The following is a 21,420-nucleotide window of genomic DNA, read 5'->3' as shown; positions in this document are numbered from 1 at the left end:
TTTGTTACTGATGCAACTGAAGAAAACCCTTCTTGTTGTCCTTGACATCCCTTGTCAGATTTAATTCCAAATGGGTCTTAACCTTTCTTGTCTCATCTTTGCACACTTCGACAGCATTCCTGTATTCCTCCCAAGTGCCCTGTCCCTTTTTTCATATTCCATAAACTTCCTTCTTGTGCTTGAGTTTTGCCAGAAGCTTCTTGTTCATCCATGCACGGCTCCTGCCCTCTTTGCATGATTTCTTACCCAGAGGGATGCACCAAAATTGATCTTGGGGGAAGTGATGCTTGAATATTAATGAGCTGTCTTGGATCCCCTATTCTAGAGCCCTAACTCAGGAGATTCCTGCAATTAAGTCCTTGAAGGAATCAAAGTTATCTCTCCCAAAGTTCAGGCTTGTATCCTACTTACTGCCCTTGTTTCTTCCGTGTAGGATCCTCCACTGTCTCTTGGTCACTGCCCCCAAACATCACATGCCCAACCATGTATTTAATACAAGGTCTTCTTGTTGGCTCCTCCACCACCTGTGTCAAAAAGATCTCATCACTGCTCTGCAGCGATCTCCTGGACTGTGTGTGCCCAGCTGTGTTGTCTTTTCAGCAGATTGATTTAATCATCTCAGTCTTAAAAGGAAGGCCATGTTTCAGTATCAATTTACAATGAGAAGTTCTTGTAAAACTTTTGTGGTGTTTGTCTTAACTGGATTGCAGAAAGGAGAAGAAGTCAGAAACCTGAAACATTACTGGTACACATCTTGGCCAGACCAGAAGACACCAGACCAGGCCCCTCCTCTGTTACAGCTAGTACTGGAAGTGGAAGAGGCCATGCAGAGTGCAGAGGAGAAGAATGCCCCAGTGATTGTTCACTGCAGGTAAATGAATGTTGTGTCTGAATTCTAAGGGCTTCTTTGCATACAGTGACATAGTGCAGAGACTGCCATATCAGTCACACATGCGCAGTCTTGCCCAACTGCTTCTGAAATATGCTTGGGACTTCAAAGCCTTAATGACAATGATTTTCTATTACCAAGTGTTGCATTCAGATACAGATTGAGTTAAACACAGGAGCTGGCGGTGGCTCAGTTGCTTGCAAGAACAATTCCATTTCATTTGCCTTACCAGTAATATATGCCTTTAATTATCTTTTAAGGGCTAGGTTAGCAAAGATTAACATACTTCAGGTGAAATTGAATAGGAAGACACATGCAAGCAGACAAATAATAGCATTCAACTTTAAGCATCAAATCCCCCTGTTTTGTGGATCCCTTCTTTGCTTTTTTTATTTTAAATCATTATTAGGCCAAAGACAATAATTTAAATGTAACACATAAATGAAAGAGTGGCAAAGCTGATTACAGCAAGTACTAACCAATAGTCAGGAAATGTATGTAACTGATAGTAAAACTGAAGTATCAGTAAAAATCCCTGGCAAAGATTAAAGCTTTTTCTGTGGAAGGAGAAAAGTCTACAGTGGTTTGATGCCTGATGAGAAAATTGTAATTATCAATCAGAGCAGAATAAAAATGGATGAGGATAGATACTTCTCTTCTGTCCTCAGAAAGAAGTGGGATGATGTACTTACCATTTGTAGACATGATGAAGTACGTTCTTTTGCACTACTAACTAGGGAGCGTGTTAAGCATCAGCAGCCACTATTAAATCAGATATGCTGGTTGATTTTCATCCAAAAGTGTTTTTAAAAAGTTGGTTCTTACACTGTAAACCATTAAAGTCTAGTATAGATGAATTACTATTCTTGGAAAATTGGAGAAGTTCCAGAGGTCTAAAAGGACGCCCTGTTTTGCCAGTGTTTAGAAAGGTTAAATGTGATTATTTGGAAACTACAGTCTGTCCTCAAAACAGTTGTTACAGGTAAATAACAGAAAGCCTGGTAAGAGATGCAGTTTATCTTGCCAGGGTAATCTTCCATAATTTCAATAACATACATTTTTGCCAAATTTATTTTTGTACAGAATTTTGCTTAATTTTGCATAATGTTTTCTAGGAAACAGCAGATGGTTGCTCTCCAAAAGCCATAGTAAATGGGTATTATACAATGAGAATGTTTTTAAAGAGCTTCTTGGCACAAATGGCTGGTAGCCTGGTGTCATCAAAGATCTGACTATAAGCTAGTATGGAGTAATCACTATTAAAATGCTTGTGTGATACCACATGTCCAGTTTTTCTGCCTGTGTTTTAAAACAGATGTTGAAAAATTGGGGAGAGTCCAGATAAAAATAAGAAATTATTTGTAAGACTGTCTGCTTTGTCCATGGAAATTTGTGACTCCCTAGGAGCTCCTTGAAGCACTACAGTATCTGCTGCTGGTTACCATGTCACTCCTGCTTTGCATATTTGTTTTGTCCTCTTGTATGGTGTCATCTTCATGACACAGTATTAATCTGGGGAGAAATGAGGCATTTTTATTTGAAAAAAAAAAATACTAAGAAACACGGTGATAAGATTATAAAGTGTTCTATGTGGATAATGTGCCACCTTGGGCAGTCTTGGAGGGATTATGATGGTGTCTCAGCCACTGCGAGACCTGCAGCTTGTCCTGGGACAAGTGCTGTTTCCTTTATCTAAAAATGGGTGTTGTTCCCTCCCTTTGCAAAACACTCTGAGGTCTCTGGGCAGGAAACAGTGTCAGGAGCTGTGTGCTATGGTCTGTTTGGTTATGGTCAAGTGGAAGATGAAGGACTTGTGGGCAGCTGTGAACCATGAACTCTGGTGTTGCTTAAATGTTTGTTGCCAGTGGTTTTGCATTACTGTGAATGAAAGCAGGATTTCTTGTAGTTGTGTCAAGTAGTTATTCCTGAGTATGCTCACTTAATTATTTTATGCATAAGAAGGGCTCCCAGCATTTGCTGGTAGTTTGTTAGGTGATAAGAAGAATTCACAGTTTCTGTAGCACCGTGCCTTTGAAAACAAACTCAGTTCTGGTCATTAACCAAGGACTGTATCAGATACAAATGAGTTCAGGAAAATTTAAAGAAATTTTTTTGACAGTGAATTTGTTGTATCCTGCTCTAATTCCAATTACTTGATTGTAGATCTGATCAGCAAATGGCATCACACTTATTATACTGCTGTTAGCTCTAATTATTTAACCAAGGGTTGGGGATTTTTACTGTACCTGTGAATGAAAATAACTTTCAAAGAAGCTGTTAGAATTGAGAATTTCAAAGCAAAGTTTGCCATCAAAGCAAGGATTGCCATCAAACCAAATCTTACTAAGAAATACAGTTAACTGCTTTTTTTCAATGGTTCAGTGTGAGGTTCAACAACATATTGGGTCAAACAGTCTCCTGTAGTCCATTTCTAGCACTGTATCTGCAATGCTCACCCATTTGCTGTGAGGGGCTCACACTTAATCATGTCATCCCACTGAAGTTACTATCTTTTCCTATTTATGGCTATCCATCTGGAAGCACCCAGCTCGCAGAGGTCGGAGGGACAAAAGGCGTGATGGGGTCTGTGCGTTTAGTGGCAGTTGCTTGACAAGAAAGTTCCAAAGTCCTTCTGACATCTCCACTGCCTCTCTCTGCTTTTCCCTTCCTTAGTGCAGGCATCGGGAGGACTGGCTGCTTTATTGCCACAAGTGTCTGCTGTAAACAGCTGAAGAATGAGGGCATAGTTGACATTTTGCGAACAGCCTGCCAGTTACGGTTAGACAGGTAAGAAAGCTCGTTTCCTTTCCAGAAATAAAAAAACAAAGAAAAAGGGTAATATTTCCCCTTATTTAAGAAGAAACAAATAGGAAGAGGGGAAGAACAAACCCAAGAGGAGGCCAAGACAGAATGTTCCTCTGACTTGTAATCTCTGCCTGAGCAGTAAACCTTAATGAACAGCCCTGGAACGGAGTTAGGTTCACAGCTGGCATTGAAGTCTGCACAGCTGCCCATCTCCATGCAACAAGGGCTGACCTCTTACCAGCTGAGGAGTTGGCCCCATGTTCATACAGAAGCAAAGGCTCAAAAATCTGCTGTACTTAAGTTCAGAGCCACAGATCATCACTTTCCTCCCAGGAGGAGTAATGAAAACTGGTCTCGTATGCTGGAGCTGTGAGCCATGGCGGGAGAGACATTGCTTGGGGAGGAAGAGTGCACAACCTGGAGTGTTTGCAGACATATGAAAGGAGCTGTGAAAATCTCCACAAATTCTATGGTTTCCAGTTAAGCATTTCTTAACACACCACCTTGAGTTTGATTATGAAGTAAACAGACTTGAATTTTGTACCAGAGATGTTATTTTTCCTCTCCCACTGGTTTCAAGTGCCATCAAAACATGTCTCAGTGCTCTCTCTAATGATAATGATAAATGTAGTCGGGGGAAGAGATGTCACGAAAAACATACCAAAGATTTTTCTGAGGGAAAAAAAAGAACCTCAACCCCACGCTGAACTTTATTTCAGAGAAGAAATTATGCTCAGTGGGAGGCAAAAAATGAAATGCTTGCTGCCCTGCTGAGGCTCTGATAGACAGGGACCTGCAGGGGCTTAGAGATTTGGCTATTTCTGTGGATTTTAGCCCAGACAAGGAAAGGCTTCTTGAGAAAAAGAAAACTAGGATATGAATAGTGAGTGCTGATTATCCATGGTCCAGTGAAATATCTGTCTGGGTGTGATATATCTTGTCTCTGTAACTAGTGTTTCACAGGAAAATCGCCACACAAATGAAGGTTGAAGGCGCCTGCTTACAAATGTGTGTGATACAGCAGGCCAATTGCAAATACTAGCTTTGAAGGGAGAGGGGGAACTGGCAGTCACTTTAAGATTCTGAAGAAGGAAAATCGCACTTAAAGGGCACTTTAAGGGGGGAAAGGAAGACTGCAAAAACCTCTGTAGCTGCCATGTAGCTCTCAAGAGTGGGATGGGATAGATAAAAGCCATTTAAATGTCATGGGGTAAAATACTCAAGATGGAAAGCAGATCACCATCCTTCCTACAGAAAAACCTTAATTTCTTCAAGGACTGAAAAATGGGGCTTGTAGTCTCTTGGAAGTCGTGCTGCCACCCACTCTCATTTTCACTAACCCCCCCACAAAATCTCCGGGAGACTTCAAAAGTATCATGAGAGGTTGAGACAATGTCCAAGCTGCTATAGGAAGAAAGACTCTGTGTCTCCTCCTCTTGCTTGATATTACTGTCTAGGATGGGAAGGAGTCACCAGGGACTTAGGGATTTTTAAAGAAGGTCTGAGGAAAGCCAGAGCAGAAGTGTAAAGAAATGCACCTCTCTGCTTCACACAGAAACAGAGAGATTGACATTAGCCCTGAGAACCACATTTGAGGTTGCCATGGGTATGGAGAGAACAAATATGTTTTTCCCTTCATTCCCTCACAAATCCCTTGGAAAAGTTCTGTGCACTGGGCTTTGCATCAGTGGCCAACAGATGGTCCTAAAATAACCTAATATGACTAAGGAGAGGAAGTAATCATTCCTGCATCCTTCCCACAGTGCTGAGAGACATTTGCTGTCATTGCCCACAATGCAACTCAGATTTCAAAGGTTTCTCTGGCAAATAGGGGTGAAAACATAATTCTGTGCCAAAGCCTGGACAGCAAGCACATGTCATGGTGTGCATATGTGTGGCAAGGGAGGAAGCCACCACATAGCAGGGAGTGGGATAAAAAGAAAAATAATTTCCTGTGGTCTGAAACTCAATGGCCACCCTGGTGTTTCTGTTGCTACAACTTCAGGGTACAACCCCACTGGTAATGGAATTGCTTGGGGAGAAGTTGTCAGATATGACTAATGTTCCTTGTGTGTCACAGGCTGACACAGATATATTTCAGTGCTCTGTGGAGCACAGAGGGACTCAGATCAACTGTGAGCTTGTATTAGAGCAGATGGGGAGGAGATGCTCAGCTAGGAAATTCTTTTTTTTTTTTTTGGAAACACAGTGTGTGTTTCTCACCTTTGCTAGTTGATGAGAGGTTGGAGAATAGGTCCCTGCCCTTCGCTGCTTGTTGTTGAGTGTTTTTTCAAGCAGCTGCTTAAAAAAATAAGTGCAAGGGGCTGAAGGACAAGGTTGTCTTGCCTGCTCATCTCCCCCTTACTGGTATGGCTACTGTGTGACCCATAATAGTTAAGCTGGACCCCATAGCAAAGGGCAATCCCCAAGGAGGGTGCTAGCAGTCTGCTGGCCCTTTGGCTCAGAGGAAGCAACTTTTCATTAATGTCCTCTGGTGAGGTTTCTAAGGGAATGCACCACGTATGCTCTTCCTCAGACTGACAGTCTGGTTGGTTCCAGTCACCCATGGGTTCCCAAGTTCCTCAAGCCCACTTGTCATTTCAGCCTCCTTTTGGCACTGTGCTCCCGGGATCTGTGCACCAGCACCAGTGCTGGCACAATTCTGTATACATTTTGTGTGAGCTTCAGCCACAAGGTTTAATTGTCTTCCTAATGGATTCACAAGAGATCACATCACTTTTGATGGGGTGCTCTTAGCAAAATTTCAAATGTTAGTAAAATCTGCTTAAAATGAACAACTTTTTCCTGATTGTTTTTGTTCATTTCTATCTCTCCCTGTAGTGCTCGTGTGTTGGTTAATATGCTACTTGCAGAAATACACAGGCTAAATGACACATGGAAAATCAAACTGCTTTTGCTCCTGCTTGCATTTCCTTTCAGGTTTTCAGTTTTAAAGAGAACCATAAAAGCTGAAAAATAAGCTGAACCAAAATAGGTTACTGTGCTGGGGGGGTCTTTTGCTATCAAGGTGTGCAGAGCAGTCAACTAAGTTACAAAGCTGAGTTGTCCTTCCTAAAGTAACATTGTGTGTTCCAAAATCCTGCTGGCCATCCCTAGTTCTCTGGCTAGCTTGCCAAAAGCATCATGGGGGATGGTACAGAGGAAAGAGTCCTTACAGAATGGGAAAGTTGCATCAGTTGTCTGGGCTGGTCTGGCTTGGCCTGGCCCTCTTTGGTCCCAAATTCAGTCCCTAGTGCAGCTGTGAATTCCTGGATAAGCTACTTCCCCTCTTTATTCCCCTGCTCCCATCTATCTCTCTAGGGCTTTGGGGTGGGAATTGCTTTTCACTGAATGGTTCTTGGAGTACAGGTGCTCAGGTAATACGAGAGTAAATGATGATGGTGATGCTTTCCTGGAGGAGAGCCTCTGCCAGGGAAAGTATGTAGAGCCCATTCCTGTTCCCACTACCCTCGGTTCCTTGCTTAGCAGAGACTTTGAAAATGGAGCTCAAGGTCAGCCTTGAAGCTGGTTGCAATCAAGGGGCACTTCTCACTCATTTCAGAAAGCTTTGGAATAGACCTTTGGTGTGGAGCACAAGCTTCATGTTAGCTGTGCTACTTCCTCATGTGTTTGCAAGTAATAAGACTTCTGTTTCCCTCCCCTTTTCTTCTTGCCTTTCAGGGGAGGAATGATCCAGACTTGTGAACAGTATCAATTTGTTCATCATGTCATGAGCTTGTATGGAAAACAGCTTTCTAGAGCAGCAGAAGAATAAGTGTTCATGATACTCCTAAAGGCTAAAGCCCAGAGAACTTTTGACTGCGTTCAGATATATTTCAGATATGATAAGAGACACATGGTAACCCAGCTGTCTTAGCTGGAAAGATATTTTACTTTGATATTGCTTTTATGCCCTTGTTTGCATTGACATTTAAGAGCTGAGGTACGCCTTGTCTTAAACATATGTGACAGGACATAATCTTCACCAAAAAAGGCATATTTATACTGTAAATAATAATAGTAGCTTCATTTGTTACAAAAGCAAGAAAAAAAACCAGAAAAAAAATCCACTGTCTTCAGTTTGCTATTTTTTAAAAGGTCATTGCTAATATATCCAACTACAGTGTGAAACTTTTTGAATTGTCATGCTGAAATGTGCCGTATGTTGACTAAGCTTGAAAGTAAATTTTTGCCTCTTTCTGATTGTTTTTACATATAAAATTACCGAATACTGTGTGTATCGTAAACCTTCTGAGCCTCTGCATTGAAAGACTCAAGTAGATTCACATTGAAATGATGTGTCACACATCATGTTTGCTTGTTCATTTTTTCTAAAGCAGTCCACTACCAGTGTTACCAGAACTGAGGGGGAAAAGATATTTCAACGACATGAGTCAAATTCTTGCCTCGAATTCTTACCAGCAGTGTACCCCAGTATCATGACAGCTGGGTGAATCTGAGTAGACATTAATCTGAACATAAATGCTTCACGCTTTACCTTTTCTTTGTCAATATTTGGGCATCTTAGTCATCTGGCAAAAAACCAGATTGTATTTCTGCAAATAGTTTCTACTTTTACATAGGACACAATCTGAATATGGTTTCTCCTGAAATCTGAGATTCAAAATCAGGTGAGGAATTTTTTTTAGTTCATCTTTATTAAAAATCTAATAATAAAATCGCTTGTATTCTATTAATTTATACTTGTTTCAAAGCTTTGAGAGTAACCATGTGTCCAGTGCCTATGAAAATTAATGCAAATCCTATAGGCAGCTTTAAAAAAAAAATCAGTTTGAACTTGTTGGCTTCTTTGTGACAAATTTGCCCTCAAACCAAATTTAGACAATCATTAGCCCATTCTAACCACTGGTCCAGTCCAGCAGCGTTTCCTTTTCAGTAATACAGACTGCTGCCTGTGCTTTTTGGTTTAGACTTCAATCAGGTTGGGAAGACTGTAGTTTTTGTTTAATACTTAGAGGTAAGCACACGTTTTAGTGCTTCACTGAGCAGAAAAAAATGGAGGTACACAGAATTCTTAACATGAAAGATGAGTGTTTCATGAATAGAAGCTCTGATGATCTACTAAAAGTATTCTTGCTTCTCTTTATTTGTAACAATAACCAAAACCCACTGCTTCTATTAGTGCAGAAGATTCTGCGAATTTACTGCACTTCCTAATCAGGAGAAGGTAAAGCAGCACTCAGAACAATAAGGGCTGATCCTGCTCCCACTGATGTTTTGCCATTGACGTCAGCAGGTGCAGGGTAAGGCCTCAAATGTTACGCCTACAACTTCATCACTGTGGGGAAAGTTTCCCAATATTTCAGTACACATCTTTGTGTTTATTCTGTATCCATGAACCTGTAAAAATCCTGTCTGCAGGGTTTGCATGAATGTGTGGCAAAATGTGTTATCTTTAAACCACTTGATTTTATTGCTGTATTTAAAATATTTCCTTCAGTGAGAAGCTAGCAGAAAGAACTGGCATTCTTTTTTAAAATACTGGTGATAGTCATTAAAGAGAGCAATAAACTTAAGCTTTTGAGCATAACACGACTGTTAGTTTTATGTAAATGTTGATAGCTATATTCTCTTCTGTGCTACCAACTTTTTCGAAGGGGTAACGCTATTCCATCTAAGCACTCCTTAAAAATAGCAAAATAACCACTGATATTCTGAATAACATTGAAAGTGGAACTCCCTATAAATACTTTTCAGCTCTTCAGTGCCCTTCCATGTCAAAACTGACTCAGTGACTAAAATTACTTGCTCTGTCATCAGCTTCCCATGCATCTGCTAAAGAATATTTTTTGATGATTGAGAGCAGTCTACATATAGGAGGTAAGTTCAATGTATAAGTTGCCTCCTGCACAAGGAGATTTTCTAGAGGAGAATAGCTCTATGGCAAACAAGGTATAAAGGGCTCTAAGGCAGAGTTTGAGGTCCTTGCACAGATCCTCAGCAGGTGTTAGTTGGCAGTGCTTCACTGACTTGAGTAGAAGTGAATGGTTTACACCAATGAAGTAAATCTGGCAAGCTGTCCGCTCCCATTCTGCATGTGTGGAATGTCCTGAGAGTGTGGTTGTTGATAAAATCAAGTTGTTTGGCATCAATTCACTGCTACAAAGCACATGTCAGCCTCATTGCATGGTCTGGTGGTGAGGGCTGCACTGCTGCCACCTGATACCAGGCAAGAGCAATACCACTTGGTCAGGATCAAAATATTCAAATGCCTCTTGAAGTGTTATTTTGTCTAACAGATTCTGAGCTAATCCTCCTATTTACTCTTTGGCCTTATCATAATTAACATATTTCTTTCTCTTTTTTTCTTTACTTTTTTTTTTTAATAGAATTTGAGATCTGGAGGACCTTTTATCAGCTGTTCTCATCTCTTCTGGCAGCAGAGGGAGTCTTAAGAAGTGTTTAAGATTAGCAGAAAGGAGCTCTGGCCGTGTGCAAGCACTTGAGATGAGTGGGGCTGCTGCTTCTGTAATCAGTGTGTTTGAAACTGAGCTGACAATAGGAACTAAGCTAAGCTATATCTCTTGCTAAGCTTGTCTTTTTACTTTCTCTATTAAATGAAAATTCCAAGCATACTTCATCCACTCTCTCCTGCTCACTGCCCAGGACTCTTTGTACCGGAGACCACAGCATTAGTACCTACAACACAGTTGTTTCTCAGAGGACAGAACTCCTCTCTGCAGGTTGGTAAGCATATAACAAATATGAGATGATTTTATTTAGAACCAACTGTGATGTCTTCTGTTTCATAAGCTTTTTCACACTTTGAACAGGTCAGAGCCTAGCTCAGTGCCTCAGTTGTTTGCTGGTCATTTGGTCAATGGTCACCACACTTAAGCAGTTTTATCCTGTTTCTATTTCTGTCATGGTAACAGACTAATGGCACAGTCTGTCCTCATGCAGGTAGTCCGAGATCAGCAGATATCAAAGTTATGTAAAAACAAAAACTAAGATTGCACTTGAGCATAAGAGCTGTCCCCAGATAAAGCACAACTCACTCTCTGAAGGATCAAGATAAAGATGGTTTGGTCAAATTATTCTTAAATGTCAAATACCTAATAGTCATGTAGGGAATAGAACTGCATTTCTTCCAAGACTTTCAAAAGTATCTCTTTATTCTGGACTTTTCCTCTGTAATTAGTCTACAGTGGAAAAATATTAACATGTAAACTTTCAGTTGCAAAATGGACTTGAGAATGAAGACAAAACAAAGCTGGACCTTGATTCTTGTCAATTCCCTGCTGTCTTTTCAGTGGCGGAATCGTGCAGCTTGCACATAGATGGTCATGCTTTATAAATTTGCTATGGAGAAAAAACAAAACACTTTTTCTGAAGTCCCTGGCAGATAACCTTGTTTCTTCTGCCAGGTCTGTAGATGCGTATTTCCTAGTGTCTGCAAGAGTGACTGTCACCTTAGGATAAAGTAGGGCAGCTCAAGGAAGCTTTTTTTCCTGCAAGTTAAAAAAAAATGCTCCATTCAAAAGCACAGAAGAAATATGTGAATGAAAGCAGCATTTGCAGGTTTGTGCATAAGGTACAGGCAGTCAAAGAACTGCGTGCTCTAGGCAACACAAGCATTGATTTCTAGTGTCTCAAAGTGAATTTCACATATTCACAAAGAGGTTAAATCCTTCAATTACATGCAAGGAAAGAGAAGAATCCACTCTCCTTTGAGCACTGATAGAGATCAGGCTCCAGCACCTGAATACAACAGATGCTGCATTCTCATGGCATGGTGTGAAAGTCACAGAAGGGGTTATGATTGGACCTGCCCAAGCTTGTGGGCCATGTAATCCCCAGCAGGGCAGCAGTGTCAGGTTTACTCAGATGACAGCAAAGCTGAATGAAGAGAAAGACTGAATTATTTACTCAGAATTAAAAGCCATGTTGGCACCAGAGCTGGCAATATGGCTCTGAACACTGGAGAACATAAAGCTTAAACAGTCTGGCAAAGGACTCGGGTATTGCAATTCCTGGCCCTTTCTCTGCTGGACCACGCTACTCGACTCGTGTTCCCTATTGCTTCTTTATCTCTTACCTGCCTGCTGCTGTTTATGCTTAAAATAGAGTTAAATAGGTCACTGTATTGCACTTCTTTTAATCCAATATGTTGATAGCCAATGTTTTCCAGAAATCATCTCTTTCCTTGGGCAAAGCCTGTCTTGCTAGACTCTCTTCAGAGGACTCAAACCTCTTTTGCATATGTCTTCATCCCAGAATTTTGGGGGTAGAAATCTGCCATTATGTGCATCTTACTAATGGCATTTCTCCACTGAGAAACCATTGTGTTTGCCTGAGCAAACATATTATGTCTGACCTTAACTCCCCTAGTCCCAGTAGCAGGTGCAACTTTCCTCTGAAAAGGTAAAGGCAACATTTCTCTCCAGGGATCAGAGGGGAAAAATCCTACATAGATCTCCTTTGCATATTTAGCTTTTTTGCCTCTGAAGTGGACACAAGGAAGACTGTCAGGAGTTAAGTCAAAACTAATAATGCACAATGGGATCCTCCTCTTGTAAATTAGCTTTGACTCCTTCTATCTCAAAAGAAGGAAAGCCATGTGTGATTAGTTTTACTACATTCTCTGTTGTCTTCTTGGTATTTAGGATGTGGTGAGGAATACAGAAAGCAAACACTCAGGCAACACAAAGGTCAGGGTGTCAGTTAGGATAGGTGGGAGGAATTGGATTGTGTTGGCAGTGTTCTGTTTTTCTCTTGGGAAAACACAAGTTCCAGTCCAGAAACAGGTTTCTCTGTAGCTAAATTGGGCTCTTGTTCCTGAAGTAGAATACTGAAGAGAAAAGTGAAGGTTGGTTTCTTCATACATTTATTAAAGAAACAATAAACAACACCTTATCCACTTCACAATGGGACCAGTCCCATTTCCACACACTTCTGATTTGATCTGTGTTAATAGAACACAAGCTTCCAGACAGGGGAGCAGAGAGTGTCTGTCTTGCTGAATTCCTTCTTTAGCCTGTGAAACAGCATATGTTTATTTTGGCTGTCTGTATGTGGTATTTTTTGCTCTCTGGAAAAGTTGACAATGTTTCAACGTCTGCACTGTTTTTTCTTGGTTTTTGTTAAACTTTTCACCTTGCTCTTTCTTTCCTAGACTAGCAGAAATCACCGAAAGGTCATCAGGAAAATGTGGTATATTCCTGGAGGGGGATGGGAGGCTGGGGTGTCCATTGCTTTTTCCAGAGTTTACCCGTAGAACTATTCCCATCAGCCTGTGGAAGTTGGCTAGATTTTTATGTTCTTTGGTTTTCTCAGTTCCTGTGTTTTGCAGAGCATAACCCAAGTGCCTCCTGCACTAGACTCCCTTTTCAACTGAATTTAACATAAATATGGAGTAGGTAACAGCATTCTGTTCCAAACACAAATCAAATGTGGTCAGTTAAGCAGTTTATTGCCACTATATCTTGTTGCAAGCAAGATAGGTAGTTTGTGTCCTGCAGAATGGATAGGCCTTACCCACCTAAACAATCGCCTGCACTATGTCAGCAATGCTGTGGTTAACATGAGTAAAGTAAAAAAGAGCTGAGATGTGTAATTCATTCCCTCCTTGAGAAGTACCCTTCCCACTGGGAATTAAGTCCTCCATATGAAGAAGTGTGGCAGAATCTCAGACTTATTAAGGAATAGAAGAGAGCTGATTAAAGAGTGACCTCTAATCTAAAGTTGTGAACTGATTTTCTGAAGCACCAAGTCTCTGCTTGAGTAACTGAATGAACTGGCTGGACTTGGAAATGATAGAAAGTGCTGCATGTACAATTTTAAAATAAACAAAGCCAAAGCCTGGAGGTGTGAAAGCAACACTGGGGAATGACTTAAACATCAAAGCAGGATTTTTTTGAATGTTTAACTGTTTGAAACCTGGACCCACATATTTTGGTTTTAGCATGAAAAAAAAAAACCCTGGTAAATTGTTTCATCATCTGCCTTTGATCAAAGTTTTGAAACAGTGTCAAAATCAATCATGAGAAAACCTGGGATTGGGGAGGTAATGTTTATTTTTAAATAAAAATGTATCTTTTTGACCCAAAGAAGGTTTATTCCTTTTAGCATGATACTTGAAGTTTTGTCATCCTGTTATTCCAAGAAGGAGAAACTGCTGAAGCCAGTGTAAAGGATGTAACAACACAGCCCACAAGAGGCCAGTATGTATTTAAATTTTGAACTACTCAGAGCCGTATTTGTCCAGTGTAAAGGGACCCTGGCATCTTCCTAGGAATGCAACAAGCTGCACAACGTCATGTGAGCTGAGGGACACAGAAGGGTCAGTAATGGTCGTGAAAGCTCCTGTCCCTTGGTAGGAATGACCAGGACCTTATCAGCTGGGATAAAAAGGTAACATTTACATAAACATATATTGGCAAGAGTGTCATAATACTTTGTGTTCTGTGGCTGTAGTCAGGCAGGATGGAAATTGGCTGTGCGAGTCCAACACGTTTAGACTCATATCTGCTTTGCTTTTCCTTTCCTTCCCAAGAAAGGAACCTTGTAAAGTACCACTCTGAAGTGTAACTAATTTTCATGTTCAAAAAAGTGTGTGGCCAAGGATGAAAATTTTGATCAGGCAAAAGAAATCTAAGTAAAGGGAATTCCATTTTTAAGGTGAAAGGAGGAGCTGTAAAGGTGGTTGGCTGACTTTTAAGCCATGTCACTGTGAGCTTTTGTAGGATTTGAAAATCCAAATCTGAAGACATAGAGAGCAGTGGAGTAGGTGAGCCAAGCAGCATCCTATATCCCTTCTCATTTTAGCACTTGGTGCTCCTGCTGTGGATTTGCCCCATAATGGCTATGGGCAAGATACACTCTCTTCAAGGGCCTCTGGGATTATAGGGTAACATCTGATCTCTTCCTAACCAGCTCAAATCAGTCCTGTCACCAACACCAATGACCCCTGGTACAGGGGAGTGACAGGGTGGGAACAGGACAGTGAGAGAGGGTGGCAAAGGGGGTGGGAACACCTTTGAGCAGACCAGGCATAAGGAGACAGAACATTTGTGTATCATACAGGCAGCCTGGAGGCAAAAGCCAGCTGAGCATGGAGATCAGGGTTTGTATATTCTGATAAGGAAAAGGATCTATCTCCTTGGGAGGATGCCCAAAGCAGAGTCTCAAGGTCATGTGGTCTTAACATATCTTTCCTGTGGGCTGTATCTTCTAGGTTGCCATGCATAACCCTAGCTTTATCATTTGTGCCCCTAAATCTTGGAAAGTCTTTTGGGTTGATTTTCCTCTGCCCCCAGATCTTTCAGCAGCATAACAACTGTCTCAGAGACTACAATTCCTTACTGCATTTGTCTTGTCACAGAACACTTTTTAAAACTAGGGAGCTGCAGTTGCTAGATGACTAATACTCATCCCTCAAGAACTACAACCAAATAGTCCAGTTTCCCCAAACTGCCCTCCACACATGGACCAATCTTGGAACTGCTAGAGAGAGCAGAGGTGCCACTGGAAACAGGTTATCTGGTGACAGAACTTCTTCCTACAGCAGGGTCACATGGCCTCCCCAGATGATGCACACCAAGCTGACAAAAGGTGGGATGCATCAGTGCAGTGGGTTTTGTGTTCTCATAGTGGGAGAGCATGTAGTTTTATTCTTCTCACAGGCCAGCACTGCTATTGCAAGACTGCATCAGCTCCTGCATCAGCCTTTTATTAGAAAATTTTTGTCTTGCTTTGATTATCTTGGCTTAGAGCAGACTTCTTACTGTCATGGCGCTGCAGTGAGGACAATGACACAGTTCCCAGCCACATCCACTGGGAGCAAGGTGTGCACAGGCCCTTATGGAATTCACAAATCCCCCTTTATGTGATATACTTAGGAGAGCTGGGGATGTCCTTGATTAGAAAGAAGTGCAGTGAAATAGACTAAATGAATAAGCTGAAATAACTCAAGCTGGTAGTCAATTTTCTGTTGATTTTCCTGGTGTAAAATGGAGAGGTTTTGCTATTAACCACAGAAAAATAACTCTGCTTCAGAGAGGTGTTTTCATGGAGCTTTAGAAATTAGTATTCAGGGACAGCTCCTTACTGGTCAGTTTTTGGAAAAAAACCCCAAGCTGGTTTTACTTGAACTTAACAACTAGTTAATACTAAAACAAACTAAATGGCTTCTTTTTGATAGAAATGTAGCTCTTTGAAGCTTTCTGCAGTTAAACAGTTCACAGCAGAAACATTTGTCCTAAATTATGGACATTTGCATAGACATGGGGCATGAGCAACACTGAAGAGTTTAATGCAGCTTGTGCAGAACAGAGGAAGTTCTAATGGGCTTTTTGATACACCCCATTGTGATGCCTTCTTGGATGACATCTGACATCAAAGCACCTTACAGCACTCCTGCACAGCAAGGCAGCCCCATTTTCTCATTGTCTAGATGACAAAACATATACAGAGAGAGCAAATTACTCACCCAAAATCCTGCAGAAATTCAGGGAAGAAGCAAGGAGTTGATCAGCAGCCTCCTACAGACAGCTAGCACTCTTCCTGCTGCACAGACCTTTCTCTCTCAGGAGTTTTAGGTGACGAGCAGTTTTCTGTGTAACTTTGTGTTTTGGGGCTTCTGGTTACTCTTTTCCATTACTAGTAAATAAATCCTGCAAAGAGTACCTTGCTGTTCACTTAAATAACATACTTTTTCCCCAACCAAAGAACTGTTTTCCAGGAAGCCTTCTGCCTTGTTGGCGTCTTGTAGCATGCTGACATGCTCCTTTGAGATCCTTGCTGGGGAAGGCCTTCCTGAATTTGTAGAAAAACCTCCACTGAAAACACCTAAGGGTGAGTAAAAAATATTTTTCTGGAAGACCTTTAGCTAGTAAATGCCAATAACTGACTGTATTTCCAGGTGCTCTCAGGTATATTCACTCAACACATGCAAGGAAATACAGTCTGTCATAACCAGAAGAGGGGCAAATAAAAAGAGGTGCAAACTGCACCTATATCCATCCTCACTGTTTTTAGAGATTTTTTCATGGATCAGTCAGATCAGTGGGAAAGCTGCTGTTCATTTTAGCTGCTGGAAACTCGTTCTTATTGATTTAAATGCAGCAGTTCTTGTTATGCAAAACTCGTCATTGAGTGATTTGGCTGGGGCTGGAAGAATGTGACCTTTAATGCATAAGTAAATAAGCCTTTCTGTCATCTATAATCTCTCCCATATGATAGATCTGTGACTGTATAAAGTGACAGAAAGATCATATGAGTCTTTATTTTTTGAGATATATTATCACAAAAAGCCACAAATCATTCCTGTCAATGTGCAGAGAGCTGCTAATGAAAGAATTTCATTCTGGAGTAGTATCTGTGATGGATGTAAAGTTGTAAGAAGTACAGTAAGTAAAATAAAGCAAGGTTAATCTAATCTCTTCCATAAAGCAGACAGGAAAAGAAACCATGATTTAAAATAAACTCAAATGGAGAAAGTAAGTAACTGGCTTTATTTAACTCATTCATTCATTAACTCCGATGTTTCTTCTTGAACTTTAGGAGACAAAGCAATAGTCTGAGCTAAAGTTAAAAGCAAACTAAGCCCTAAATGTAACATAGAAAAGAGAGAGCGGGTTATTTTTGTTACTTAGTTTTGTGTTTAGCATAGTGAGGCCCTAATGCCTCTTCTGTGTCATGGAATCATGGAATGGCCTGGATTGGAAGAGACCTTAAAAATCATCTCATTCTACCACCCTGCCATGGGCAGGGACACTTTTCATTAGACCAGTTTACTCAGAGCCCCATCCAGCCTGGCCTTGAACACTGCCAGGGACAGGGCACCCACAGCTTCTGTGGGCAACCTGTGCCAGTGCCTCAGCACCCTCACAGTAAAGACTTTTTTCCTAATATCTAATCTAAACCTGCTCTCTTTCAGTTTGAAGCCAATCCCCCCTGTCGTGTCACTATATTGCTGTCCTTGTAAATAGTCTTGCCTCATCTTTCCTGTAGGCTCTCTTCAGGTACTGGAAGGTCGCAATTAGGTCAACCTGAACCCTTCAGTCTGTCATAACCAGAAGAGGGGCAAACAAAAAGAGGTGCAAACTGCACCTATATCCATCCTCACTGTTTTTAGAGATTTTTTCATGGATCAGTCAGATCAGTGGGAAAGCTGCTGTTCATTTTAGCTGCTGGAAACTCGTTCTTATTGATTTAAATGCAGCAGTTCTTGTTATGCAAAACTCGTCATTGAGTGATTTGGCTGGGGCTGGAAGAATGTGACCTTTAATGCATAAGTAAATAAGCCTTTCTGTCATCTATAATCTCTCCCATATGATAGATCTGTGACTGTATAAAGTGACAGAAAGATCATATGAGTCTTTATTTTTTGAGATATATTATCACAAAAAGCCACAAATCATTCCTGTCAATGTGCAGAGAGCTGCTAATGAAAGAATTTCATTCTGGAGTAGTATCTGTGATGGATGTAAAGTTGTAAGAAGTACAGTAAGTAAAATAAAGCAAGGTTAATCTAATCTCTTCCATAAAGCAGACAGGAAAAGAAACCATGATTTAAAATAAACTCAAATGGAGAAAGTAAGTAACTGGCTTTATTTAACTCATTCATTCATTAACTCCGATGTTTCTTCTTGAACTTTAGGAGACAAAGCAATAGTCTGAGCTAAAGTTAAAAGCAAACTAAGCCCTAAATGTAACATAGAAAAGAGAGAGCGGGTTATTTTTGTTACTTAGTTTTGTGTTTAGCATAGTGAGGCCCTAATGCCTCTTCTGTGTCATGGAATCATGGAATGGCCTGGATTGGAAGAGACCTTAAAAATCATCTCATTCTACCACCCTGCCATGGGCAGGGACACTTTTCATTAGACCAGGTTACTCAGAGCCCCATCCAGCCTGGCCTTGAACACTGCCAGGGACAGGGCACCCACAGCTTCTGTGGGCAACCTGTGCCAGTGCCTCAGCACCCTCACAGTAAAGACTTTTTTCCTAATATCTAATCTAAACCTGCTCTCTTTCAGTTTGAAGCCAATCCCCCCTGTCGTGTCACTATATTGCTGTCCTTGTAAATAGTCTTGCCTCATCTTTCCTGTAGGCTCTCTTCAGGTACTGGAAGGTCGCAATTAGGTCAACCTGAACCCTTCTCTTCTCCAGGCTGAACAATCCCAATTCCCTCAACTTTTCCTCACAGGAGAGGTGCTCCATCTGTCTAAATAACTTGTTGGCCTCCTCTGGACTCACTCCAACAGGTCAATGTCCTTCCTTCAAGTGTCATTCAGGTAAAACCAATACTAAATCTTAGTAATTCATAGTATTATTCAGGACACATATCCCAGTTCATCCCTGTTTAATTTGTGATGTCCCATGTTTGCAAAAGTACTGCCCTTCTTCTGTTCTTTTCCTTTCCTTGCTCTGTCCCTCTCTCTCCTCTTTCCTTAATTCTTAGTTCACCCTAATTCACCTCTTCTCTCAGGCAGTCCTTTGTTTGCAAATACGCCAGTCAGGCCAGGTCACACTCTTCTTTTCCTACCATACTTCAGAGCCTTAAGTGCAAGAGTTTCCATTCAGCCTTCTCTGGTCTCTGTTTTCCTCATGCAGTGCAGGGGCAATGCTCGCTTCCAGTGCAGAATAAAAGGATGTCTCTGAGAAGAAAGATGGCTTCATTTTTCTGCCTTAGGCTGAGAATGCACCTGATCCAAAATACATCACTATCAGTGGAAAGACTTCTGTCTGTTTTGGGGGCTTTAGGAAGGCTGTGAGGAACCTTTAGGGAGGAGGGGGAATTGGATTTGGCCTTAAAATTTCTGCCCTCAGAGATTCTGGATTTTCAACAGGTCAATTTCTTTAGTGATTAAAAACCACTAATGTAAACACAAATAAAAAGAGGAATTCACTAATACATTTGTCATACCCACTCCCTACCACCCCAGCCTACTGGGAAGGTTTTGCTTACTGTTTCTCCATGGTTTTTTTTTTTTCTCTTTCCAATCTGAATGCTGCTCCTGAGATGACACAGATAACTACAAGTCTGCAGTGTCCTGTAGCTATACTGATGCCACCTGCACAGTGTCCTTGATCATGACTAAAGATAAGCTCTAGAGGTCTGGCTTGACTATTGCTAGGTCAGTTACTAACTACCAAGCTTGTAAGAATTTTGAAGTTAGGCAAAGGGCAGATTAGCTGCAAATAGAGAGAGGTGAAGCAGGATGGAAGAATCTACCCCCTGCTGACTTTGAGTTTTCTGGCTCTTCCCCTCTGAGCCCACGCACAAAAAGAAGGATGTGTCTTCAAAGGTGCAAGCATCGTGCTTATTATGGAGGAGAGCCTTTGTGTTCCCTGCATTCCCTGAAAAAAAAACCACAAAGCATATAGGTTTGAAAAATGTGCCGTGCATCTCCAGTGGGAATGGGACAGACCTAGGCACCTACAGTCTTCTGTGGCTGACAGGAAACTCTGTTGTGCAGTGAATGATAGGAATGTTTGTTCTCAGACCCATGAGGTTCTTTGTATAATGTCAACATCGGCTGCAGACAAACATTTGAGGGTCAGAACTGGTGGCCCAACCTGTAACTATCTTTTCTTACGTGTCTCTGCAACATTCATGATTCACTGGTCTTTTTAGGCTTGAACAGAAATCTAACTTCTCCAAGTCATAAACCAACCCTCAATTACCGCAGCGCCCATGTGAAAACACCTTTCAAGAGAGAGCAGATTTCAGTTTGAAGCCTGGTTATTACACATAATAAGCCAAATTCTCTGCTGACGTCAGTGTGGAAGGGCTGTGAGTCACTACTGAATTTGGACCAGTTTTAGCAGAGAAGATGGGAATGATAAAATGCACCTTGGCACTGCCCTTTTAGTGCAAGTGAAATCTGCTCACTGTTGCAGCACTTTGGAGCTAGTGGATGGACCTAGGCATAATGAGAATGATCTTTTTTTTCATCTGCATGTGCTTCTTATGACCAGCCAAATGTGTGTCTGCTTTTTGAAAGAAAACCAACCACATTTTATGCAGCAAACTTGCTTTTAATCAGTGCTGAGTAACAGTAATGCTGCCTCACCTTCTATTGCAGCAGGACCATCTCTTCAAGAAGAGCTTTGCCATAAGCGTCATCTTTTAATTATAATACTTAGCTTTTTGATTAAGCCCTAGGCAGGGCCTGGGCACAGGCTGTTTGGTTGTGGGGTAGATTACCTTACTTAACCAAATAGCAATCCTGTGCCAGGCACTGCAGCATTCTTGACAGGTAAAGCAGTAATATGGCAGTCATCTTTCAACCTGTCAAATGGTTCCAGGTATGCTTGCAGATGTCATCTGCAGTTGCTTGAAACCATTTGCTTTACAATGACAAGGAGAGAAAGAGCAGAGCTGGGTCAGGAGAACTGAATAGAAAAGTGGTGTGTCTTTGATAATCAGCTTTGTAGGATTACATGCAACTTTCAGTGAGAATTATGAGCTGTAGCTAACTTAATTTTTATGGAAGTTGAAGGAGTGAATTGATCTTTCTGCTACCACTTGAGAAATCAAAAGTATTTTGCTGACATTTTGCTATTTAGAGTAGGAATTTGGGTATCAAGAACTAAAAATAACAGACTGAATGTTTGTCTTTTTGGTATATGAACAGGTGTACTCCCTAACTCCTGACAGAACTGAAACCACTGAAAGTAACTGAACAACAGACAGCAGTGCTTGAAATCCCCCCAGCAAAGAAAGTGCAAAGCTTCCCTTAGAAGTTCAATGGGAAAGA

The 21,420-nt window shown here is 41.2% G+C and overlaps 1 protein-coding gene and 1 long non-coding RNA gene across 4 annotated transcripts in view; both read left to right on the top strand.

Moving 5' to 3' along the window:
* Nucleotides 1–9,245, top strand: part of PTPN5 (protein tyrosine phosphatase, non-receptor type 5) — a 54,637-nt gene extending 45,392 nt beyond the window's left edge. For all 3 annotated transcript variants that reach the window (XM_017726607.1, XM_017726608.1, XM_017726605.1), the window contains 3 exons: nucleotides 711–871; nucleotides 3,563–3,676; nucleotides 7,376–9,245. In XM_017726607.1, coding sequence (XP_017582096.1) covers nucleotides 711–871; nucleotides 3,563–3,676; nucleotides 7,376–7,469 — 369 coding nt within the window. In that variant the 3' untranslated portion in view covers nucleotides 7,470–9,245. The remainder of the gene's footprint in view (nucleotides 1–710; nucleotides 872–3,562; nucleotides 3,677–7,375) is intronic.
* A 5,590-nt stretch (nucleotides 9,246–14,835) lies between these two features.
* Nucleotides 14,836–21,420, top strand: part of LOC108444786 — a 7,081-nt gene continuing 496 nt past the window's right edge. Inside the window, exons 1-3 of the long non-coding RNA XR_001859483.1 lie at nucleotides 14,836–16,510; nucleotides 18,768–18,951; nucleotides 21,298–21,420. The exon at nucleotides 21,298–21,420 is cut by the window's right edge and continues 496 nt beyond it. This is a non-coding gene — a long non-coding RNA (uncharacterized LOC108444786). The remainder of the gene's footprint in view (nucleotides 16,511–18,767; nucleotides 18,952–21,297) is intronic.

This window comes from Corvus brachyrhynchos, unplaced genomic scaffold, assembly GCF_000691975.1.
Source record: "Corvus brachyrhynchos isolate BGI_N302 unplaced genomic scaffold, ASM69197v1 scaffold62, whole genome shotgun sequence".
In the NCBI taxonomy this organism is placed as follows: Eukaryota; Metazoa; Chordata; class Aves; order Passeriformes; family Corvidae; genus Corvus; species Corvus brachyrhynchos.
This window is presented reverse-complemented; position numbering and strand designations above follow the sequence as displayed.